At 36.6% G+C, this 26,510-nt stretch overlaps 1 protein-coding gene across 1 annotated transcript in view; it reads left to right on the top strand.

Moving 5' to 3' along the window:
* The window catches only part of RTTN (rotatin), an 81,921-nt gene that overhangs the window by 20,185 nt on the left and 35,226 nt on the right, over positions 1–26,510 (top strand). The window contains exons 16-27 of the mRNA XM_058178563.1: positions 513–581; positions 2,638–2,826; positions 3,476–3,715; positions 4,385–4,529; positions 5,705–5,859; positions 6,332–6,551; positions 7,886–8,014; positions 9,653–9,760; positions 14,559–14,717; positions 16,127–16,198; positions 24,133–24,325; positions 25,979–26,061. Of these exons, the coding sequence (XP_058034546.1) occupies positions 513–581; positions 2,638–2,826; positions 3,476–3,715; positions 4,385–4,529; positions 5,705–5,859; positions 6,332–6,551; positions 7,886–8,014; positions 9,653–9,760; positions 14,559–14,717; positions 16,127–16,198; positions 24,133–24,325; positions 25,979–26,061 (1,762 nt within the window). The remainder of the gene's footprint in view (positions 1–512; positions 582–2,637; positions 2,827–3,475; positions 3,716–4,384; positions 4,530–5,704; positions 5,860–6,331; positions 6,552–7,885; positions 8,015–9,652; positions 9,761–14,558; positions 14,718–16,126; positions 16,199–24,132; positions 24,326–25,978; positions 26,062–26,510) is intronic.

The raw sequence follows: 26,510 nt of genomic DNA, 5'->3' as shown, positions 1-26,510 counted from the left end.
GTGTAAGGGCTGAAGCTGATGAGATGGAAACCAGAATTTCCCAGGCTAGAAAATATCCTTAGTTCAGTGTTTATCAGCTGCCTTCCAAGATCGTCAAAGATTAGTTACACAGCTGTTAAATGAGAAAGATAGGAAGGAATAAAACCCCAAGAGTTTTAGTTTGGGGGACCCATGTCTTAAAAAAAGGTGTTTGATACTTTGTCCTGGAGCTGGTAAATCCTCTTTGTGTATCAGGCTTCATTCTCATCCGGAATGAGAAGTCATGTCAAAGAATCATTGGCCTAATTTAGCCAATTCCTGAATAAGAAGAAAGCTAAGGACTTGGATTTGCTACTGAGCCCTAGTGTGAAACCTGACAGACATAAAGCTAAAATGCAGATTTCCTTCACTAGACTTTGAGCATTGCCCTGTGACAGTGCTTAGCTAAACGTATATGACATTTAAGGCATGTACTGATTAACACCTAGTGTCTTCTTTGGTTTTGTTTGAATTTATTTGTTCGTTTTATGCAGGGCTGATAATGTTTCCTGTGATCCTTCTAGCATTTCCCACTTCACATTGCCTGTTGCTGTTGTAAGGAGGTAGGAGTTATTATTCATATTAAGAATTACCCATGCAGAAATACTGTTTTTTTGCAATGTGAAGCAAATATTTTAAATTTAAAAAAACTAGAAAGCCTTTCACAGATGTTTGAAGGACCTTGACACAAAACACAACACGTATTTTTTTTTTAATTTCATTTGTGGTTCTAGTTAAAGTATGAAAATCATTTGGTGTAGTCCACGATGACTTTCCTATTACAATTGATTGATTGATTGATTTACTTATTTATTTTCACATTTGTGATCCACCCATCTTCCTCAAAGTGGGACTCTGGTCAGAGTACAATAAAACATTAAAATATAAAAACAATATATACAAATTCAAAACTTAGAAGGAAGCTGTTGTGACCGAGGCCCAGGTAGTGATTACCAAACACAATTCAGTCCTGAACAAATTTATTTTATTAAAACAGCTGAAAATTAATTCATTCTTAGCTCAATCCAAAACAAATTCTTCATAAACAGTCCTTCGGCCTTATCACCAACCTTTGTTGTCTTTGGCAACCCGCCAAAGGCTTTTCTTTGCAAAACCCCCACAAAGTTCAAGAGACGCTGACAAGAAGCAATGGAATCAATGTTGCTTTTCTACAAAGAACCCAACAGCTTGTTGCTGCTCTTTTAAGCCTTATGGGAGTGGCCAATCATCTTCTGGCCTTACTCCTGAGTCGTCCTTTTTGCTTCAGCTGCTCTTGCCTTCTGGTAGCTCTTCTCATACGTGCACTAGGAACAGGCTTGTCATGTTCTTCTGCCTCTCTGTTGTCCGCCTCTGGAGGCTCTGGAGTCCACACATTGCTCTCAGGTGGCCCTGGCCCCATCTCTGCCTCGGACGGAGAGCCCTCGTCCGAGCCTTCCCCTGACTCTAGGACTGGTCCATTGTCCTCCCCAGACTCCTCACTGTCCGATTCCACTGCCAGGTCTGCAGGCTGCTGGTGAACCACAACAGAGGCATGGATGATTAAACCCTGTTAAAATTAGTTAAAACAAAGGGAATGTTCTCAGGGCCCTAACTAGCCCTGGGCCTGCGTCCTGCTCTAAGCTCTCCATGTGAGGCCAAAGAGCCCTGTTTTGACTCCTGTTTGGAAGGCCAGGAGAGTAGAGACCTACTTAATCTCTGGAGAGTATTCCACATGGTGGGGGAGGGGGGGGCAACAGCAGAGAAAACTCTCTTCTTAGATCAATTTCTGATGCTCCCTTCCACCCACAACACTACTCTTTTGGGAATACTTGAACCTTATGCATTCTTGTGAGCAGTGTTACACCTTGCAGTTTACACAAATTTTTTTTTGTTACTCTGTAATTATATTTCCCCATCTAACATCGGTCAAAAATGGGGACCCCAGCTAACAGAATTCTAAGCAATGGTTCTGGTTGTTTGAGCAGTCCGAAATGACATAATTCATATATTAACCATAAGCCATGATTTGCAAAGCAGAAGATCTGAATTGATTCATACTGATGAAAATCAAACAACCTGCAGTTGTGGCTTAAATGTGATGTGTGAACTGGGACATAGTAGTTGCAATTTATTGCAATGAATGATAGGTTGGCATTAATTGGAATTATGTGTGAACCCTAATCACTATATTTTGTTAAACCATGATTAAAACAAACTGTGCCTTAGTTCAGTGTGTATATACTCAACCAATACATAGAGTTAAAATTATAAATGCTCCTGTTGATTGTTGCTGTTGTTCAAGGTATAACTTAAGATGTGGCATAAGAATGTTATTTTTAAATCGGATTCTAGTTTATGATGAACTGATTCTACAGAATTGATCGATGTAAAGTCAATGTGGGGGACTGTCAGTAACTTGAATTAACCAGTCTGAATTTGAATTAACCAATTTCTCTGTATACATGATGTACCATGACAATAAAGGCTATACTATAGGAACTCATTTTATATGCCATGTAAGAGTAGTGTGTAAAGAAATATTTCAGAAGTCTTAAACCATGACTATGATCATAATGAGCAATACAAGTTTTGTTCTCCAAAACCAGCGTTATTTCAATTTGTCCCTTTTTATTCCTAAAGGTATCATCTACCTATTAAAGTCTCTGCACATCATGCTGTCAGCCCTAACTCGGTGGTGTTACCATTTTCTTGTGAATTCTGGGCCTCAAAACACGTATCAGATATGCTAAAAATGGCTTGGAACTTGTCTTGGTTCCATGGAGCAGATAATTTAGTTGCGCTTGCCAGTTATGAGACAGCAGCAGAACAGTAAGCTATTCATTTTGTTGTTCCGGTTCTAATATTTCTTCCAATTTGTATTTAACAAAGAACAATCCTGACTTAGTTTTGGGTCTTCACTTGGAAATTTTTATACTATTATTTTAATGAATGGCACCTACCATAAAACCTTGAAACTCCATTTGGGAATAGGGTTGGAATATAACTCTCTAAGATTAGACTTCAAATTTTGTCCTCTCCATCTAGTATGATTAATAATCAGGGATAGATGAAACAGGAATCCAAGAATGTTTTAAAGTCAGAGATTCCTAACAAAATTTCCAGCCAGGGGTCTAAATTGTTAAATTTAGACCCCTGGCTGGAATTGTTCGTTTCTCCCATATCCTTAGTTTTTCCTTAAACTTGCCATACTTCCAATCTTCATTAGGCATATATTTGTGGTACTCTTTGTATAACCTGTAAACTTATGAAAAACACTGTAGTGAAAGATTTCATGAACTGTCCCATAGAACAAGAAGATCAAATTCTATTTGATGGTTCCAAAACCAAAAAGAAAAAACTTTAAATCAATGTGATGAAAGAAGAAAAAACAAAATTTAAATTGAGATGCTATATTTGTTGGTTACTTTAAAATAAATCCTTTAATTGCCATTTTAATGTTCTATTTTTTTAATTCCAGATTTTCCAGCACTTTAAAGCTCTCCTCAGAAAGTTTTATTACCCTTAAGTTAACGAGTGCAACCTTTGGTCTTCAGGATTGTCTTAATGCCATCACTCAAGCAGCATCCCACGGGGAAGTTAGGGCTGCTGTCACAAAAATGAATTTTTATATTTTGAACGATAGGCTGGCATTAATGTGCAGCGGTAGTCCTTGTGGAGCCACTTTCAAGTCCTTGGCTTGGCAAACAGCATTAAGCAGGTTGGTGTGTAAGAACAAGGTACCTAACTGACTACAAAGCCATCTGTCACTGTAGATTTAGCTTCGACATTTTCAAAGCCAGTTTCTTTAGAATCTTCCCAAGCATTTTCCACAGCAAGAAATGCCTTTGAAAACAGTAAATCAGGTGTATTTAGCAACCAAAAAGGAAGAAGTTTTCACATTCACAGGCTGGCTAAGGATATAGCAGTGCTACAAAACATGTATTGCTCTTTTGCCCTTCCTACTGTAAGCCCTGCATTTATCTGCCTGCCAGAATATTGTGAGGAATGCCTAGATCAGTGAGACGTCTGATTTTGGCAATTTTCTGGCTGTATGATTTGTATATACAGATGGTTCTGCATAAAGAATAGGGAAAAAGATAAAGGCAAAACATTTCTTCTTTGACTACTCCTTCTGCTATGTTTTTTTTTTAAAATATGACGTTTCATAGTCGAACCTTTTGATGTTTATTATTTTTATTATTATGAAAAAAGACCTCTTGCATTCATCTTTGTATTTCTGACATTTATATTTAGCACCAGCATATTGCTGCTTTCAAGCTTTTTAAGTTTAACTTTATATTTCAGCAAACTACATTAATCATGTAATGCTAGTGAGAGGATACTGCTACAAAATGACATGTATGATATTATGGTTTGTGCATAACAGGTTTCTTCAAGTCCTTCCAGCGTCTTCAGAGGATGAAAAACTTTTGGCTGATGTCATATGTTTTTTAAACAAGTTTATGAAGGAACAGAAGAATATTTCAGTGTTTGAACACCTAAAATGGATCCTGGACGTGGTGCTGAAGCATGTAAGGGTCTTGAGTAACACCTGATTTCAACAAATTATGTATTTTTACATACAGTGGTAGCTTGGCATTCAACTGTACTCAATGCATTTTGACACAAACATTTTGTCCCAATTCTCAACATTTGTTTGATACTCAACGCAGACTTGTTGGTATCAGCTGCCTTATGACTCACCATATTACTCACTACATTATTCCTTATGGGAAAATTTTGTTTAGTATTCATCATTTGAGGTGGTCATCACATTTCTCGTAACCAATTCACAATGAGTACCAAGGTACTTCTGTACTTACAGATCTGTATCATTGCAGTTGTCTCAGAAGACTTTTTACTTTCTATTTACTATCTCTACTTAGTATACTTACTATGTGTGCATAGTAAGTATAAGAAGGCGTTGATTTTTTTTCTTTTTTTCTTTTTGGATGGAACAATCTATGGGTAATCTAATTTAGAAAATGACAATTTCTTCCCATAGTCTAAAATTCTATAGTGTAAAATTCCCATAGTATGGTCTAAAATTCTGATTATGCATACTGGAATGAATTGGAGGAGGAGTCCCCTCTAGGAGGACCCTCTAGGAGGACCCTGATCTTCTGCAGAAAAAGAGACTTTGTTCCATTAGTCATTCATTCATTTATTAGATTTTTATTCCACCATTATTAAAAGTTAACTCTTATAAAAATAAGATGTATAAGAACTTCCACAACAAAAAGCACATGCATTAGAAACAATCATGTTTTTTTCTGAATAAAAATCGATTTTAGATCAGGAGAAACGTATGCTTGCCATAGAATGACTATTGTGACAGGAAGTACATTTAAATATATTCGCCAAAAGAAAACTGTCTTCAAAAACTCACTAAATCTGGTAGGTTGTAGCCAAGGAATCAGTGTCAATTAATAAACCATTTGGTAAATTTGTCTTGTCTCTGCCAGGAAAATCTTACCATCTGCTTGCTTGAATTTTTATGTCAATGAAATTAGTTTACGGAATAACTGGTGATCTCCGTTAGGCAGCATATTAATTCTGTATAAATTGTTAAGAAAAATTTATTCTTAAATAGGTTCTTTCTAGTATGAAAAAGCATGTCAACTGCTAGCTTCAACCTGAGTTTTATGCTCTGTAGGTAATGAAACATATGTTCTATACTGATGTTATGCCTTGATCTTCTGTGCAGAATCCAAAATCTCTATTAGATCTTGTGGTACAGCCAGAATCTCCAGCACAAGATGAATCTGATGAGCTAAAGACAGCTGTAAGACAACAATTGCAGAAAGAATTGATTGCTTTCTTTAATACACTTCTACTCAAGTTCATGTCTGTTACTGACAGGTATGGCATAAAATGAGATACCCAGCAATATAAATCACTAGTATAATTATTTGATTCTTAAAGTGCAAGATCTGATGTCCCAGGACCACAATCAGCCTCAAAGCTTAATTAGAACCTCAGGAGTCTTTCAGAAGTTTCCTCCTAGTTTCTTTCCAAGATTTCTGAAATTGTTTGCCTTTGTCTACTTCCTAGGTCTGAGTGGGAATTATTGGCCCAAAGTCATCCAGATAGCTTCCTAACTAAAGTATGACTAGTCTCCTGGTGCCTTAACCACTAGACCATGGTTGTCAAACTCGATCACATCACGTGACGTATCATAACATATAATGACATTTTTTTGTCTTTGTGGAGCCAAGGTGGGCGTGGCCTACACATGACGCATCTGGCCTGTAGGCCACCAGTTTGACACTCCTGCACTAGACCAAACTGGCTCTCTAATACCCTATCTTATCAACTTCTCTCTTTTTTACAGAAAAGATTTGGAACTTACTGGTTATTTCCGAACAGAACTAGCCTTGAAGCTTCTGCAGTATTTGCGAATAACAGATGCCCCTCATTTCTATGGATTACCTTTTTTGGAAAGGATATTAAATAGCATGGTTCATGTCACAGCACTGCCAGGCTGGAGTTCATACTCTGTCACAATGGAGCCATTCATGATTTGCAAGAAATACTTAGCTGGCCTTCTTGAGGTAAATGAACAACGAATAAATTTTGTGTGATTGGGAAATAAAAAGAGTGGATTGACCCTGCTTTAAACAGAATGCTTGGCACTCCAGCCAAGATTTCATCAGAGAGAAGGGAAACAGTGTCCTGTACAACTGGAAGTTTTTCTAGGGAGCTCATCGTTTGAAAATATTTAGTATACTATTTTACCAGGTTCCTCAATGAATAGTCTCATTAATAATTGTATGTTTACACCTTTCATTACTATGGGCTACAAATATGTGTCTATTGCTAATTTTGAAAAACACACTTGTCATATAATAGTTACCCTTCTGAAGACGAATTAGATAGAAAATAGCATATATTGAATTTTATTTTTAAATAGCTTCCATATTATTTGATTAATTTTTTTTAAAAAAGCCCTAATCTTCAGATTATTTCCTTTGTGAGAGCACCACAAGTAGACTCTAACATTTTAACATAGAGTCCAGCAGAGTAGAATATTTTTAATTGTTATGTGTAATTTAAATATTATATTTTTATTTGTGTATTAAAAAAAAATAACCTCACAGCTGAAAAAAATCTTACAGCAACTTTTGTGTAATTAATAAGAAAAAGATCTTCCTGCTGGACTGCAGTCTAAATCAGAGATCAGGTAAGAATGGAGCCTTACAACGCGACAAGGGATTTTGTAGCATCGTTTAGGTTAGTATGCTAAATTGTGACAAAATGAGTGAGGGGGAGTGTGAATTAGCTTTCCTCAGCCATAATTAGTCTGGTCAGATCCATTTCCTGCTACACCTGTTATCTATCCGTAAAAGTAACAGAAATTTTATTAAAGACATCCTATATCACATCTAATTTGAGTTTATGCAAAATTTAGAAAATGAACTAAATGATAGTTTAAATAAGCAAAATAAAATTATCACACGCCAGATCTTTAGACATACATTATGCAGGCATAATTCAAAGGAAATATTATCTCTCACAGTTTATGTACCCAGATATATTGCACAATAGCTGTCAGCTCTTCAGGCCTTGATTAAAATTCTACAGGCTTTTAAACTCTTCCACTTTTTGCATATCCCCAAAATGACACAATTAATACATTTTTTTACATTTTACATCTGGCCAGCATCCAGTAAGGACAAGAATTAATAATTGCTAAATGTATGCGTTGAGAGAGACAAAGCTATTTCTAAACTCAGAAAGGACAGAATCCGCATGTAAATGAAGTTTCATTTTCCCAAGCAGCCTTCAAAACTGTCCCAGAGTTTAACGTTAAGGGTCGATAAGCTGATATTTGTGACAAAGTTGTGATGCCTTTGAGTAGCATTTTTTTTTTTGCTTCTCCTTTCAGGTCATCTCATCTTTTTATGTTGAGTGGGGAGGCAATGCCATGTCTTTCATGGGAAAAGGCGTTACCAAGAGTGCTGTCCTTTGTTTGCTTCACTTGTCCCATGAAATGAGTATTCAGGCTCTAGATGAGGTATGAAAACAATAAGATAAACTTCTCTCTGATTAGTATATTGCTTAATACACACCTGTTTGGAACAGGGCCACATAATAGGCCTGTTTGGAACAACTAGCCTGTTTGGAACAGGGTCATGCAAGCAGCAGATCAACGCCTGCGTGCACACAAATTTCCCCTCATACCAGCGGTGGCCGCTCACGCAAATGGAGCTGTGCAGGCAGGGAACTATCGCCTCTTCCGTGCCCACCCCCCACTGGGCCACCAAGCCAGAAATATTGGGCAATGGGCACCTCTGGCTTAGTATACATTTTTTTGCACCTCACTATTCTTTATATTATTTTTACATTACAGCATTAATATTTTATTTTTGGCTTGTAAGAAGTGGAACCATTTAGTATTTAAGAAGGACCATTGCCCTCAGGACTGATGACTGACTAAATGTATAGTAAAGTTTAAAATAATGTATCAAGGTTACGCGACTAGATTTTTAAAATTGATTAGTTGGTAATCAGTTGATTAGTTAGTAATTTTTAGGGTGGTGGTTTTTTCTTTTTTCCCTTTAGAGAGTGACAAACTTTTTCTAATGCATAACAGTTTATTGTAATTGTCCATTCTAGGCATTCAGCAGAATAAAAATCAACATGCCTATAACCTGAAATTTGACTATGCAACATCTGATCAGCTTGTTCATCTTATATGTATATATGCAAATTAAATTTTAGTTCTCTTGCTAGACACCCATATTGGTTTGCTTATATTATAATAGAGATATGAGTATTCTTTGACCCTTGGGCTATATGTGGGCTGCATCTAAACTCCTCTATCAGTGACCAGACAAGATTTCTAGTAAGAGTAATGTATTCTTTCAGCCTTTTGATGATGGGAAGGAAAACTAAGTGCGAAAAAGTGAGATGAATTGATATCTTCATTTGTTTTTTTTAAGTTTGCTTTTGTTACATTGATATGTAACCACTACTATATTTAAAGGAATGTGACTGAACTAAAAATAATGGTGTCCATAATTGTTGGGAGAAACTGAAAGTAAGAAAGCATACCTAGAAATTAAGCTTTTCTCCAGTAAAAAATCCCAGAAACCTTTTATATAAAATCTTTTTGTTCAGTTTCAGAGTTATTTCCTCTAGTGTAAGGACTCTTTTCCAACTAGGCTAGATGAAATAGTTAGTTACATTCCTATAAGAGATACAGACTCTATCTTTTATTTTATATTCTATGTTCCTTAGGTTTTTAACTGTATATTCAATTTAATTTAACCAACAATAACTTTTAATAAAACTTTAGTGTTAAATTAGCACATAACCTTTTCATACATTTATAACTTCAAGTATAAAATGCAGTTTTGTAAGGGAAGCAAAATGAGTTCTTGGTTTTATTTTTACTTCATTTTTTCCTAACTTTAACAGAATAGATGGTGATCTTTTTCCCTGTGCTTTTAACTTTACAAAATATGCTAGTATTCTTTTATTATGTGTGCTATTTAAGCACTGGTTTAGAATATGCATTTCACTGACTCAAAAAGTTCATAGGTTTAAGTATTGGAAGATGTATAAACAATTCATAGTATATGTAAACTGAGTTCAGAGAGAATCCGAAGATTGATTGTTTGGTTTTTAATAGAAATTATTTCCTTTTTAGGATTGGGTTTCACTCTGGTTCTTGCCATATGATACCAGTGAAGAACAAGGTCAATTTCGACAAGGCTTAGCGTGGCTTATTCCATTATGGGTAGATAGAGACCCCGAGGTTAGTAAAAATCACATCTTTTATTGAGTATTTTTCCATTGTCATGGCCATAATAGCGCTGTTCTTCTAGTGAAAATATTATTTACCAACTTGGCTCCCAGGCTTGTAACTGCAGAGGTAGGAAATAATGATCTTAGCAATTGTATGGTTATTTTTTGATTCAGTATCAAGTGTGGAAAGAACTTTAGATGGTTTGGTCTTTCTGTTACTGTTTATCTGTACTACCCCCACAGCATACAAAGGAGAAACTGTCCTTTTTGTTTGTTTTGCAAATCCAAAGAACATATGGATTCTCCCAAACCTTTCCTGGCCATACAACATCGGATTAATGCCAGTAGAGGCAGGATCTTTTTAGACAAAACTGATGCTGATCATTTTTCCTTGGAATTATTTTGTTCATAATAAATATACTCAGAATCTTGAGTTTACATGTATGCTATTTTTTTCTTAACCTTTCATTGAATGTACACAAATGATTATTAATATACTAGCTGCTTTTTTTTTCTGCCTTAAATTTTGGAAACAATTGAAATGGGAATTTGCCACATATAAGGCTTCCCAATTAACAGAAGTTTTTCATCTTTTTGAAGAGACTTCAGAAATCATCTTCTTGTCCTTAAAATATTTAAATAACATTGTTTGCTCTGCCATAGACTTCAATCACTTGTGAGATGCTTTTCTTTTTTTATTTGGGATACTTAGAGAAAGAATCAGAAGTCTGTAACATAGTCACCATTATGATCAAATTGTAAATTGTTCTGGCAATTGTCAGCTACTGGTTAAATAAGGAAGGCAGATGTTTTGTTCTGTGCAAAGATTAGCATACAAAATGGTCCGGCTTTTGAAAACAAGAACTAAAATTAGATAGAAATTATTCCTTTGCACTGCCCTAATCTAACTTTGGCTTCAGTTTAAGAGTTTTCATTGTTTTTTGCCTCGTATCCAGTGTTGATTAAAGTGTGTGTGTGTGTGTGTTTGTGTGTGTCTACCTACACACACCCGCGCACACACACCATTTCATTGAAAGTGTGGATTGGACATCTGGTTCACATTGGTTTTTTGATGTGCTCTTTAGTACTGAAAAAATTCACTCAAAGCTTTCAAACAAGGAGGAGGAGAATGGGCACAGAGTTCTTTTTCTCAGTAGTTGTGGATAAGTGGAATGAGAGAGAAAAAAAGAGGAGTAATTGAAGGAAAATAGTCATTATTATAGCCAAATAATTACAGTAAATATAAAAGGGGAAGGATGTGGATGAAATAATCCTGACTTTCTGAAGTTATATTGTCCATTTATAAACCAAAATAGCAGTTGGAAGACTAGCTGTTCTAACAACTTCTTTCATGTCTCTCTGCATTGGTTGATATGAAAAGTATGAATTACAGAAGAAAATCCTATTTTCTGCTGAGGGATTACCTATTGCTGGAATAACCGTCTTGCATATTATTGCTATAGCACAGGCCATCCACTGCTGTGGTAGGTGAACGTACATGTTCAACTTAAAAGTATCGTTTAGAAATCTCTCATATGTGGGAATACCATTGCCCCCACAGAAAGAAAAAGCATAGCTTCTTTTTTCTTGAACCATTGTTTCCAAAAGCCCATACCGCTACTTTTTGCTAGTTTGGTTGAAATCTCACAGGAAAAAAACTTGTTGACATGGTAAAGGATATGATAATTTGTTAAGAGCTCTTTTGTTCTTAGAATTCTTGGAGGCTGCATGGAAGAGGGATTGAAATAGATTCAATTTGATACAAGTAGTCGCAGTTAATAGCAATAGCAAATACACTTAGACTTATATACCACTTCATGATGCTTTACAGCCTTCTCTAAGCGGTTTACAGAGTCAGCATGTTGCCCCAACAATCTGGGTCCTAACTTTACCCACCTCAGAAGCATGGAAGGCTGAGTCAACTTTGAGACAGTGAGACTTGAACTGCCAAACTGCTGGCAGTCGGCAGTCAGCAGAATTAGCCTGCAGCACTGCATTCTAACCACTGTTCCACCACTACTCATAACCATGGCAATAGGAACGGGAATTCCAATTACGAAGCAATATGGCCATGAAGTGCAATGTTACATTATTACATCACTAAGCAATGGCAAACCCAGCAATTGCCATTGCTTGTATTCAGCAAGGACTTCATGTGTCTGTGACTTATGACTTCTTGCCAATTTCTAACAAGCAAAGATAGTGGGGAAGCCAGCAGGAATTCACAAGTCCTATGTGGCTTGCAAGCAGGCAAATGAGGGCTAAGGAGTGTTGAAGGGAAGAGAGGGAATGCAGTGACACTACGCAAGGACAGGCAAGGAAAGGGATACTGTGGCATAGTAAGCATGCAGGGGAAGAAGTGCTGCGATGCTGCATGAGTGCAGGTGGTGGATCTATGTGTATGTGATATGGATTGTAGGTAGAGGGGAGCTGTGGGTGGCCAGCCATTATGGAATCTGAGCTCCATAGTGGGATCCTCAGGAGAAAAAGCAGGCAATTGGAGTGACTTACAGGAGCGAATGCAACCTTCTCTGCCACCTTCCCCATTGACTTGCTTTGCAATCTCCAGTGACTGCCAACTTTGCAATCATGTGGCTTTGGGACATTGCAACCATCGTAAGTGTGAGCTGTTTGCCAAACGCCTATATCATGATCGGATGGCTGTGGGGACTGTACTGTGATAGAACTTGGAGGGCCAGTCATAAATACAGTAGTCCTTGACTTACAACTATAATTGAGCTCGGAATTACAGTCATAAATCATTGTACTCATAAGTCAAGGCACCATGCCACTGGACCCAATTTGTTTGGCAAGTTTTGCAGCAGTTGTCCCAAAAGCATTTTTTCAAGAGTCGACTGAAAAGTCTTGAAAAAGCACCTTTGGGACAGCCATGACCTGGATGACTGAGACTCTCCGTAGACATTTTGCAACAGTTGTTAAGCAAACACCCTGGTCATTAAGGAAAATCCTAGTCATTAAGTAAATCTATTTACCTCATTTTTTTTTTTTACCAGAAACTGGAAGTAATTGCTGGAAACTAGCCAAAAATAAATAAATTTAAAAAATCATAATCACACTGACAAGGTCCCAAAATATGCTCACATGACTAAGGGGGGAGGGGTTGCATCTGTGATAACTTCAAAATCAGGTTGTAAATCGCTGTTGGAGGCTTTGTCATTTGTTCATTAACTGTGGACTACTACTATTGCTTAACACAGTTGGGTCCCACATTAATATAATATATGCACAGCTGAACAGAAGGGGATCTTAAAACAGCTTCTATTGAGAAGTGTTAGAACAACAAGGTTCTGTGTATTTTAATGATTTATTGTGACATAAACAAGCTTTCCCAATCTATTAAACCTAGTAAAACTCCTGAAATTTGTGTTCAGCCAAGTTTTTTTAAAAAAATAATTTGATTCGACTTTTGAAATAAAAACTAACACAAACTAATAATTAAAGTAAAAGAAAGAGGAAAGAATGAAAAGAAAAGCAAAGCCAAAAGTGCAGAAAGAAAAAGAAATACAAAAAAGTGACTTCTGGTTTTCTTCTGCAGCAATTAGAAGTATAAATTTATGTTAAATTCATACTTTAAATTTGCACCATAACTTTCATTTTTTCTATTATTTCTGTTTTTATTTCTACCATTTTTTCTAATCATCAGATCCATATGTCCTAATTACATTCCCCTCCCTCCCCCCCCCCCGTTTCGTGCAAAAAGTCCTAAAGGGGTTTCCAGTCAGCCTTAAAATTAATCAGTCTTTTTTCTCATCAAAGCTATCAATTAATGCCATCTCAGCTAGATCTACCATCCATTCTTCCCTTGTACCATTGTAGTGTCAAATATTTCCATTGTTATGCATATAAAAGTCTTGCTGCTGTTGTTATACTTAGACAAAGAATTCCAAGAAGAGTTCCATGATTTTTTCCCCCAATTGTTTGCTCATCAGTCTCAAACTCTGGTTTCAATTGTATGTTAATATTTCAGCTCTTCTGAATTAATATATGTATTTGAATCCTACTTGTTTAGCTGTTTTACATGGCCATCAAGCATGATAAAAACTCCCTTCTTGTTCAAATTTCCAACATAAATTTGAGGTAGCTGTATACATTTAAGATTATTTTTCTGGTGGCAAATACCAACGATACATCACTTAATTTTAAAAAAATCTCTTAAGATTATATATTCAGCAAAGTTGATGACTAATCGTGGATTCAAAGATGTTTATTAGATAAAGTTATAATTTTCTCTGTTTTACCGTCTAGTCAGAGGTGGGTTTCAGCAGGTTCTGACCAGTTCTGGAGAACCGGTAGCTGAAATTTTGAGTAGTTTGGAGAACCGGTAAATACCACCTCTGACTGGCCCTGCCCCCATCTATTCTCTACCTCCCGAGTCCCAGCTGTTTGGGAGGAAATGGGGATTTTGCAGTAACCTTCCCTAGGAGTGGGGTGGGAATGGAGATTTTAAAATATCCTTCCCCTGCCACGCCCACCAAGCCATGCCACGCCCACCAAGCCTCACCCACAAAACCAGTAGTAAAAATTTTTGAAACCCACCACTGGTTCTAGTGCATAAAATGTTTTCATGCATAAGACTGTTAGATTTAAAAATACTTCTTTTTGCTGTTTTAACCATATTGTGAGAGAAGAGGAAAAAACCTGATATTTTAAATTTGGATTTTTTTGAAAATTCATTTGGGTTTAGGATAAAAAGTTGTCTTCATGCAAACAGCCAGGGTAGTGCTTAAAGATAAGAAACCCCACAAATATTTAAATAAATGCAATGTTATTTTCTTTATTGATATTAGGTAAAGTTCACTTCACTTGCAATAGGATCAGCGCTTACATCACTAGACGAGGGCTGCTTCGCTTTAGCAGAAAGTTGCCAGAACATATCAGGAGGATTATGGGGAACAGTGATTAACATCCTTCTAGATAAATCCGAATGCAGCATGGTGCGAAGAGAGGTTTGTAAATCATACAACTGTAAAAATGATTTTTCAACTGGTTATAACTTGGTACTTTCTTGGATTGAATCATATGCCTAGGTCATTTATCTAGAAGAGCATGGTCTGTGCACTTAGCTTTTGCCCATCTCCCTTTCTCTTCTGAAAAGATTCTCCAAGAAATAGAGAACAATGAAGTATGGAATTAAAGATAAAACTTTGAGAGTGGATGATTCTTATATGAATAGTGCTAGATACATTAGATACATTACTCCAAATCTTAGGTAAGCATTACTGAAGTTTCTTGCAGCAATGTATCTTGTATGTGTATCTTGTATATGTATATGTATGTGTGTGTGTGTGTGTATACACACACACACTATATATATATATATATATATATAGTGCGTTAGCTTCTGCCAACGTAGCAGTTCGAAAGCACATAAAAAATCGCCCTTTGGCGGGAAAGTAACAGCGTTCTGTGCGCCTTTGGCATTTAGTCATGTCAGCCACATGACCACAGAGACGTCTTTGGACAGCACTGACTTTTTGGCTTTGAAATGGAGATGAGCACCACCCGCTAGAGTCGGGAACGAATAGCACGTATGTGTGAGGTTACCTCTATCCATCTATCTATCTATCTATCTATCTATCTATCTATCTATCTATCTATCTATCTATCTATCTCACCCCATTGTGTGGAGCTCGGGTCTCGAACCCAAGCTGTCAACTCTCCAGCTGACAAGCTCAGTGTCTTTAACTGCTGAGCCACTGTGCCTCTCACTAGATATATATATAGGAATAGGATATTTCTTATATATTCCTATATCCAACATATTCCAGTGTATTCCTACATCCAATAAGATCACTACATTATTTTTTGTGTTTTTCCCAAGACCTGTCTTATTCCTGTTTTTCATATAGCATAAGATGCCTCTAGACAGGCCATCTAGGTGTTCTGGGATTGCAATTTCCCAGGAGAGAAATGTAAAATAATGAAACAATTTTCCATAATAATTTTAAAGGATCTTTCTCCACAGTGTAAACCAACAAAGTTAGCCATTGTGAAAAATTAAGCAACATGAAGCAATTTTCAGACTGAACTATAACAATTAAAACATTAACATTAAAAATAAGTTTAATAGCAGCTTAATTACAAATACTTTCATCTTTTTAAGCTGTTGATCTGTGCAAGAACTTGTTAGAAAAATTACATAGAAGGAAAATTTTCCATCTTTTCTTCAATTCTACTAGAGATTTGATTTCTTTTTAAATAATCCACTGCATAGCCAAAAGCTTAAAAGAGAAAAATTATGATATATGAATTTAATATATACTTTGCATTGCATTGATTCAGTATGTACTAGCCTAGGTTCTTTTAACTGCAGCCAGATGGCACTGTTGATGTTTGTCTTTTTTTTTCTTTGTAGGCTGCATTTATTCTTCAGAATCTTTTGGTTATCCCACTGCCCACTGAAGAGACTAAAGACTCCAATTGGCAGGTGACTAGTTGACTTTGTATGTTATTACTGTTCATCGATAAGATTATGCACAACAATTTGTAATTTAGCAAGAGTACAAGCTGTTTTAGATGTACCTAGATGTGAAAAAATGCAAACTTTACCTTGTTAATATAGAAGCAAAAGTTTTTTTTCTCCTAGTCTTGTTGACCCTCAAACAAACTTTCTATATTAGATGAAAACAAAAACTTGGTGGTTTCCAAGTCAAGCTAACCTAAAAAGTAGATTTAGGTGTGATCTTTGAGAGCAAATCCACCGTCACATTCCTTCTTCCTTGCTAGCAAACTGATTGGATTCAATTTGTTTTATGTATTTTATGTTGCAATATTTGTCAATCTTTTCCCATCAAAATGTTTTCCACAGTGGTTCAGAATTAATTTATGGGTTGATGATGGCCTATAGCAGGGGTGGGGAACTATGGCTCTTTTACAATCTGTGAACTTCAACTCCCAGAATTCCTGAGGCAAATGGATGGATCTAGTCAAATGAAGTGTATCAGTGTGGATGAGATAATGCTGCTTAAGTATTGTTTTCTTGTAGTTGGGGAGAATTTATGAAACAAAATGAAACAAGCTTTTTAAAACTGTCTTTGGAATGCCTGATACTGTTGATATAATATAATGGTATCATATTGTCCCTGTCTCTGTTCTCCTCAAAGTTGGACTTAGAAAAGGGGAAATACTAATAAGCGGTATTCTTTCTTTCAATAATTTTATTAGAGATTATATTATATAGGTAAAACTTATACAAGGCGCAGAAAACTTATATATAAGGCGCAGAAAAGAATTAACAGAAGAAAAGAATAAAAATAAAAATAAAAAAATCCTCCCAAGTATAACCAACATTAAATCTTACCACTATCTCTTAAAATCAAACATCTCTTCATTACATAATTTTCCCCAGTATCTGTAAACCCATCTTTAAAACCTCATCCCTCATTATTTAAACAGCAAAAGTCCAGCAGGAGTTATTAGAAATGACAACATAAGTATCATAAATTATCTGTTGCACCCAGATTGAAACCATTCTTTCTCTCTAAATAAATTCCATCTTTCTTGAAATAATAAAAATTTAATCCCACTCAAAAATAATTCAGCATTCCCTGAAATAGCTACCATAATCCAGTCACAATCAAGAAGCTATTCAACATTCCCCAAAATAATCTTTTAACCTTAGTCAAATAAATTAATTTTATATACTTTCTGTGGACAGTCTTTTAAAATCCCCAAAGAAAGTTCTAGCAACTGTATGCTTCTCCTCTGAGTTCTTTTCTTCATTTTTATCAAACCCTCTTTGTACTTCCAATGTAGCAACCCCAGAAAACCCCTCTTGTAAATTCAGTATAAGGGAATAATCCAAATCATTTGTCTGGTTTATTATTTGTACTTCTTTTTCAATTTTGAATAATCACTTTTCATTTGTAAATCCATTATTTCCATCTCTTACAAACTCTGATTTTTAATTCCATTTATAAATCAATTTCAGTTTTATTCAGTGGGGCTTAATCCTCTCCGCTGCTAATTAAGAGTTAAAAAGTTAAAAGGGTCAAAAACTTCATGTTACCATGTGTGAAATGGCATTTCAGTAGTAGACTTCTGGTGCCCTCTAATGTCTAATCTTCAAAGTTTTTTGAATCAGTACGGATTATAAACAGAACATTTTTCCCCCAAGGGAGAGAATCCTTTCACTCAACGTCCAAATCTTAGATCTATCTGTGCTCTTAATCTGTTTGAAACTTTCCAAAGCCAAGGATAATCATCCTCTTGCTGTATATTCCAGAAAATATAGATCTTTATACTTGTAGTTAAACTGCTTTTTTAAAAGATTGAAGGACACTCACCCACCGATTTTCATAAAATTTGCCAGTCTGAAGGTTCTTAATCTTTAAAGAAAGGCAAAGATTAAAAAATGAACAAAATTCAAAGTGATTAAGAGACAAACCAGTTGAATTTAAAGCCCATATAGGCAATATTAGTGGCTGTAAACACAATGTAATGTTGTGACTCCCAGCTGATAGCAGGCCTATTGCAAAAACACAGTTCTTGTCATCTGCTCACAAAAAAAGCAGCTACACAGAGCACATATGGGCGATCAGATTACCTCTCTTTAAATCCAGAGAGATTTTAGCTGCCCTGTTCCTGCAATTGGGCATTTTGTTTACTACTCACTGCATTCTTCAGTCCTTCCAAAATCACTAATATTCTTACTTCCCTCCCTGCTGAAACTCTGTAAACAGACTAGAATTGCCTTTGTTGACAGTGGGAAGACTGTCTGTTTGGTTTAGTAATAAAAGTTATAGGGCCAAAAAACCTTTTTCACAGTTAAAGGAACAAAGGAATCTCTATGACAGCAAGACTCACTACTTGGACTGATGTTTGGCTCTGTTACCCTCAAAGGTAGTGGCATCAAAGAGAGACGTGTGAAAGCAGCATTGACAGAAACGTGATGTTATTCAAACAGTTGTTTGCAAAATTAATTTTAAAACAACTTAATATAGCTACTTGAAGGACATGGAGATGAAAATGGAATTCCTGCTTTGGGGAACAGTGCCAACCCAGATTAGTAATAGACAGTTTGGCAAGCTGCCTATTTGAGGCTTGTCAGTGTGAAGCTGTTATCTTAATGCTTTTTAGTATGCTTGTGATTAACTTTTTAAATATTTCATGGATGCTTAAGAACTCTCTTTCAATAGTAAATCTGTCCTTTTTAAATAAATCTTATTGGATTGGACCCAGTGAGTGTTGGGGGTGGGGAGAGAAAGTAGCAGTAAGTAGCATATGCCAGTGGAAACGCTAGTTGAAAAATTTCACAAAAGGTGTAATAGGTTTTCTAGCCATTCTTCTTTTCTCTTCTGCAAAATTTCATTGTACCAGTATGGAATGTAAAATAATAGTATGACCCAGCTTTTTTTCATATGTGTGTGTGTGTGTGTGTGTGTGTGTGTGTGTGTGTGTGTGTACATATATATATATAGCTGCAGTCTGTATAGACACAGCTGCAGTCACACATTGCTCCCAGAAGCACGAAGCTGAAGCCTGAAGATGACGAATGAGACTTCGTCGAAACGTCGCCAAGACACTTCCAATTTTACGCGGGAGAAAACCCGAATAACCAAAGAGATATATATATATATATATATATATATATATATATATATATATATATATATATATACATATACACACATACACATACACACACACCATGTTTCCCCAAAAATAAGACCCTGTCTTATATTTTTTTGCCATCAAAAAAGGCACTAGGTCTTATTTTTGCAGGTGGAGGTGGGATGTTGTTCACTGAGTCACCTCACTTGCACGTGTTGCCCCTGGCCTCCTTTTCGCTGTCAGAGGCCTTCAGGAACTTCTGTGGTCGGCAAGGCTTTCCTAAAGGCCTCTGCAGCCAATAACAGAGCTCCAGATCAATCCAGAGCTCTGTTATTGGCTGCAGAGGCCATCAGGAAAGCCTTGCTAGCCTTGCTGGCTGCAGAAGAAATGGCCTGGCAAGGCAGGTGTCGAGATGTGCAAGGCTTGCAACTTGATAAGATAAGCAGTAGGGTAGCTCCATACCCTCATTCCCACCCTAGCTTAATTTTTAGCCGTGCACCCTGGAGTGGGCGGGGTCTTAATTAGGACTTATTTGGGGGATAGGGCTTATATTGGGCACACGTGTAAAAATCACTTTTGGAGTAGGTCATAATTTTGAGGACAGAGAGTAAAGGGAGAGAGAGAGAGAGAGAGAGAGAGAGAGAGGGAGAATGTATATGTACTGTATATATGTATAGATATATTTTTAGAAAACTACCTATTGCATCAGCATACTGTCTCTATCCAACAGAGTTGAAATAGATTGGATTTGTAATTAGTTCTAGTTTCTTGAGTCACTGGTGGAAGAATAGAAATCAGCATCAAAAGGAGAAGTACACATCAGAATTGGCAGAGCCACTGCTTTTCTTTGAATTGTTAATGTGGTGCCTCATTTCACTGAAAACAAAGATGCAGATCTTGCAGGCACTGTCCTGCTGGTCTAGCTCAAATCTTACAGATTTGAGACATAAAAGGTAAAGGTAAAGGTTCCCCTTGCACATATGTGCTAGTCGTTGCCGACTCTAGGGGGCGGTGCTCATCTCCGTTTCAAAACCAAAGAACCAGCACTGTCTGAAGACCTCTCTGTGGTCATGTGGCCGGCACGACTCAACGCCAAAGGCGCACGGAACGCTGTTACCTTCCCACCAAAGGTGGTCCCTATTTTTTCTACTTGCATTTTTACGTGCTTTCGAAACTGCTAGGTTGGCAGAAGCTGGGACAAGTAACGGGAGCTCACCCCGTTACACGGCAGCACTAGGGATTCGAACTGCTGAGCTGCCAACCTTTCGATCGACAAGCTCAACATCCTAGCCCCTGACCCACCGCGTCCCTACTATTTGAGACATGAGCATGATTAAATGCAGGCCTGAACGAGCTTGATGGTGTCCTAATGTGACACCAACAACATCCTCTGGAATTTTCCTCCACAACTGTCTGAAGACACTGTAACAATGAGATTCAGTAAATAACCTACAAGAGAGGTTGAAATGCAAACATAAAGATTAAGATGGTTTGGACATGTCTGCAGAATGGAAGAACATCACCTTCACAGACCATTGTGGAAAAAGTAATCCACAAAGGGGAAGTTTTAGTGAACAGCACCAACAAAAATATGGCCAAAACAAATTGAAGATGGACAACTTAAGGATATATTGATAGTCTAGACTTTATTACTGATAGCATAAGAATGAATTTGGCAATAGTCTTTAGAACAGATTTCCATTTATGGAATGAAAGATGTCAGTGTTGTCTGCCAGTTCTATATTTGGATTAACACAATTTTAGAGGCCACTGAGAAGGTGGTGTAAAGATTAATATAATTTTAGATGCTACTGCAGTGCTAGTGTAAAGAACTGCATTGGCGCAGTGGTTAGAAAGCAGTACTGCAGGTTACTTCTGCTGACTGCCAGCTGCCAGCGTTTGGTACTTCGATTCTCACCGGCTCAGGGTTGATTCAGCTTTCCATCCTTCCGAGGTGGAAAAAATGAGGACCCAGATTGTTGGGGGCAATAGGCTTACTCTGTAAACAACTTAGATAGGACTGTAAAGCACTGTGAAGCTGTATATAAGTTTAAGTGCTATTGCTATTGCTATAGATACTATTGCCACTTAAAACAGATGAAATTCTGACAACCTATATTAAACATATTAGAGTTACAACTGAAATCACATAGGATTTTCTCAAATGAGGTTCAGAGAACTGAAAAAGAACCCCAGCCATATTTTTTAATCAGTTCATTTCTTTTAAAAAATAAAAAATAAAATTGGATGTTATTTGACTATCCTGAAGCAACCAACATGAGGTTCCCATCCAGATTTCTAGTATCTGATTTATTTTTAAGCTGGTCTGTAATGTAAGAAACTTTATAGAATTCTACGATGCTGTAATCATTTCATTTTGTACTAGTACATTTTGCAGCACCACGTTCACCTGCCAACATACAAAGTCAATCCCAAATTTGCTGCAGTCTTCTATTGCAATTAAGTATTTAATTCACCCAGCAATTAAATTTGCTAATTCAAATGGAAAATAACCATTAATGTACTATTCACTTGGAAAGATGTTGATAGAATTTCTGAGTTTTTAACAAATGGTATCAATCCAGTAGTGTAAGATGATTTTGCAAGAAGCCAATTAGTTAAGCATGTTTTTTGACTGAATCCGACGCTTAGCAATTCTTCTCAAAGTATCATCACTTTTCAAAGGATGCATCAAATTCTGTAAAAGTCACAGTTGCAACTTTTGAAATAGGGAGTCAATTGTTTTCATCCCACATCATTCAGAACTACATATAATCCAATTTTTCAATCATGAAATGAATGTCCCCATTTCACAGTTTCTCTGAATCAGGCAAGGAGCCCACAGTGGGCGAATATATGGTGCTTTGGAGAGGGGAGGACACATATTACATGCAAGTAATCCATGATTGAGAATTGACCTAAGGTTTTAATGCAATGATTATTTAAATGATATATCTTATTTTAATGTTTGAAGCACTAGAAAGAACATCTGCAAAAATAAAATATTATAAAGAAGAGTAGACTGAGTAGTGCATAAGATTCATTGCATTATTATCAGAACAATTAATTTACAAGGGTGATTATTTGGTGGGTTAGTATTTTCTTCTCTTATAAACAGTATTTTTGAAGTCAGTAATCACCACATTTAGTTCCAGTTCAGTGGATCACAAATGTTATATAGTTTCAAGGTGCTTGGTATCATTTCACACACATGATTATGACTCCGGTGGTTTTAATATACCTTTGAGACTGTAAACTACTAGGCATAAAAATCTAAAATTGGACTCAGTTGAGTCAAGTATTTTAAAAAATTGACTCAGTGTGATGATCATTTCTAGCATCTGCAAAGCTGTCATGCTTGATTTGGTCAGTACATCTTGCTTGGATAGTCTGCACTTGAATTCCCATTTTCTGTGGTAGAATTAAAGCATGCCCAGATAATTAAGCAAATTCTTTCCTTGAGGCTCATTTGAAATAAAAAGCAGTGACAAGTATTTTATATTAGTAAAGATTGGAGTGGGGGGGGGAAGGACTTCCATAAATATGTGTTTATAAATTCCTTTTTTTTCAACATCTTGAAAAGTTTTAATAATCAGTTGTGGCCACTGAATTCACCAATCTTTTTTGGGGGTAAGGTCTGTTAAAATTAAGTTATAAATATTTTGTGAAGAAAAATAAAGAGTATAGGGAAGAACAGGGTAAGGAGAACCAAAAATAGTGTTTAAATTATTAGTTAAATCCTCCAGATTATAACAGATTTTAAAGTTTGTATGAATTCTGCAATTATAATTGTACCACAGTTGCTTGGAAGTTAGTTTTCAAAAAAATGAAGATCTACGAGGAGATTTCCCCCCCCCCCGCCCCCTCCATAAGCTATAAATTGCAGTTTACCTGCATTTTCATGGATTTACAATTTACGGATTCTTGCTCATATTTGCTGTGAGAAGAAAAATGTGAGAGTTGCCTAATTTGACATCAGATTATTAACAATCAGAGGCACAGTTTTCTAATTAAGAAGTACAGTTACAAAGTACAGGTAAACTTTACTTAACGACTGTTAAGCAACTGTTTAGCTACCAGTCAAAGTTACAATGGCACTGAAGAAGTAACTTTACAACCAGTCCTCACATTTACAACTGTCATAATCTCCCACGACCACAAAATTCCTATTTGCATGTTTTACAATTGGCCTCTGACAAACAGAGTCAATGGAGAATGGCAGTAAAATCACAAGTCATGTGATGCTTCATTTAATGACCTGTGGTGACTTGTGTAATGATCAAATGGGAGGTGACTTAAGTCAGATGTAATAGAATAGAATTATTTTTTTTTAGAATAGAATAGAATAGAATTTTTATTGGCCAAGTGTGATTGGACACACAAGGAATTTGTCTTGGTGCATATGCTCTCAGTGTACATAAAAAAAAAGATACGTTCATCAAGGTACAACATTTACAACACAATTGATGGTCAATATATCAATATAAATCATAAGGATTGCCAGCAACAAGTTATAGTCATAATGATGGGATGTTTTACTTAGTGTCTGTGTTGCTTAGCAACAGAGGTGCTGATCTCAGTTGTAGTCACTAAGCAAGGACTGCCTGTAAACACAATCCTCAAAACTGAAAAAAAGGAAGGGAGGAGGAATTTCATTTATGGTATCCTATCTTTGAGACACAGGATAAGAAACTATAATGTAAGAAGAAGAACATTTTCACTTCTTTCCTTCCTCCCTCCCTCCCTCCCTCCCTCCCTTCCTCCCTCCCTCCCTCCCTCCTCCCTCCTTCCTTCTATCTGTCTTTCCAGGGGCCTTGTGTACATGATGAAGCAACTGGTCTATCTCTGTCGGGAAAACCTGCGCTGCAGGCCTTGCTCTATCATTGCCACTTCTATGAGCATTTGAATGAAATGGTGAAGGTATGCTACCTGGGTCGGTATACATTTGATGTGGATTTCTCCTTGGGAGATCAGCTGGTATCAACAAAGAATGGCATGAATGGTAAGTGATACTTCCAAGAATTCGTGTAGTGTGAATCTCACTACTCTTTTCCATATTCTCAACAATTTCTTCTCATGATGGCAGTTTTAATTATGTGACAATAGAAAGTATTGTCCTCTGTGAATATGTAACACTACAATACTTGTTCATTTCTAAAGTAAACAAAACCTTGCTCCTTAATCTAGTTCAGTGTTCGGGGTACAGTTAGGTTAAAAAATGTGTTTGTAGTTAGAGGTAGAAAAGGAAGTGGGGGGTTTTTTTGGTTTTTTTTAGTAAAGGTTATTTATTCTTTCTCATTATGAAAAGAATAATTGATTGTGTGGAATTTCTAAAATGTATATATTAATTAAAACCTTAAGGAGAATATATCTGTAATGTAAAGAAAGGAAGAGGCTGAAAAAAACGGCAAGATACTGCCTATAAGAAATAGACTGGCAGTTTATTTTTCTTTGTGACTGTGTTAATGATGTTGTGTGAGAAATTCCATACTGGGTTTATGAAATACTTTTTCATTTCATGAGAATTGTTGGCAGCACTCCATAGTGCGCAAGGGCCACTTCATATGTATTCTTTGAAGGGAACGTAGTGGAAACTATCAATTCTCAGTGCATCATGGAGATTTGTTTGGCAGACAATTAGGTTGGATACACGAAGTAAACAGTTGGTGGCTTATTGCTGTCTCTTGTATAAAATGATAGGGAACTTGTTGCGGCTGCGTTCTTTGCAATCAGTATTCCCCCTCTTCTCCATCCTGTAAATCAAGTGTACTTTCACCTTAAGTCTATTCACTGTTGGGTAAATCAATATCTCAGTGTAAGATTATACACAACAGTTTGTCATCAATTTTATGGCATAAAATGCTTATTAGTGAAGATTAATTACCATATCCCACACTTCGGCTTCACAATTCAAGGTGCAGAATATGCAAACTATTGAAAAAAAATGAAAATATTTCTGTCTTTATAAAAAAAAACCTTTCTAAGCATTTCACACACTGTTGACTTTTGCTTACTGGATAATGAAAGGGGCTGTTTGAAGGTTAAAAATAATTAGGAAAGTCTAGTTAGGTCAGTCGTGTCTTCCAAACCACAAACTGTGGATGAGGCTTATGGATGTCCAAGTTATTCTTTGATATCTTGGACACCACAGCTCACTATCTACCGCAGCGGTGAGTAACTGGCTTAGCGGTGAAACCTACTTACCTTCACTACTAGTTTTGGAATGGAAGCGTGCGGGATTAGAGGGTAAAAAAGGAGACGTAATGACGTCCTGGCAGATGGGCGGAACCTCCTGCTGTCGGCACTACCTGTTCGGCAAGCCAGATAGAACCGGGTGAATTTCACCGCTGAGCTGGCCCCTTTTTGACTTGTGAACTTCAAGTCTCAGAATTCCTGAGCAGCCATAGTGGCTCAGGGATTCTGGGAGTTGAAGTGCACAAGTCATAAAAGGGCCATAGCTACCCACCTCTGATCTACAGGGAAGAATAAACCTATGCCCAGATTTACTCTTGCTTTTGAAATTTTGGAGGAAGCATGGCTCATCTTGAAATGACATGAAAGTAAAAAGTAAAAAAATGTTTCAACAGGATGAAAATGTATTGGTGGAAAGAGTAAACGTTTATAAGCATGGATTTCCTCTCTCTCACTTTTCCAGACTTTGAAGATTCTCTTTCTGCTTGGAGAGTCCAGAATGGTGGGAACCAATCTCCATGTACTCAGTCAACTACTGATACTTGGGTGAGTTGAACATACTGTGAACTAGAATACTCTAGGATTCTGTTTTACTGCCTGTGTTTCTTCTTGGGTTATTAATAGAGTTTAATTTTTTTTTCTGTTTTTTAATTCCTCTTTTACCCGCATTCAGAATCTTTCACCTTCCAACAGGCAATGTTAAAAATACTTGTGGATGTTTTCAGTGTGGAAGGCATCCAGTAATTTTTTGTTAGGAAAAGTAAAAAAATACTTTCATTTCCAAAAATGGAGCTCTGTCTAAAACAATGTTACTGCACACCACAATATTTTCTGGTATGAGAACTGTTTCTACTAATAATTTCTAAAAATGTTTCTATGTCTGACATTAGACAAATTAACATTAGCTATTGATAGTAGGGCAAACCAAGTTTTTTCTTATCCCCAAAAAATTGACTCGTGTAGGTAATTATTTTATATTAAGTAAGTCTGTAGTC

This window comes from Ahaetulla prasina, chromosome 3 (assembly GCF_028640845.1).
Source record: "Ahaetulla prasina isolate Xishuangbanna chromosome 3, ASM2864084v1, whole genome shotgun sequence".
Lineage (NCBI taxonomy): Eukaryota > Metazoa > Chordata > Lepidosauria > Squamata > Colubridae > Ahaetulla > Ahaetulla prasina.
The sequence above is the reverse complement of the archived record's forward strand: the minus strand, read 5'-3'. Positions and strand labels throughout refer to the sequence as shown.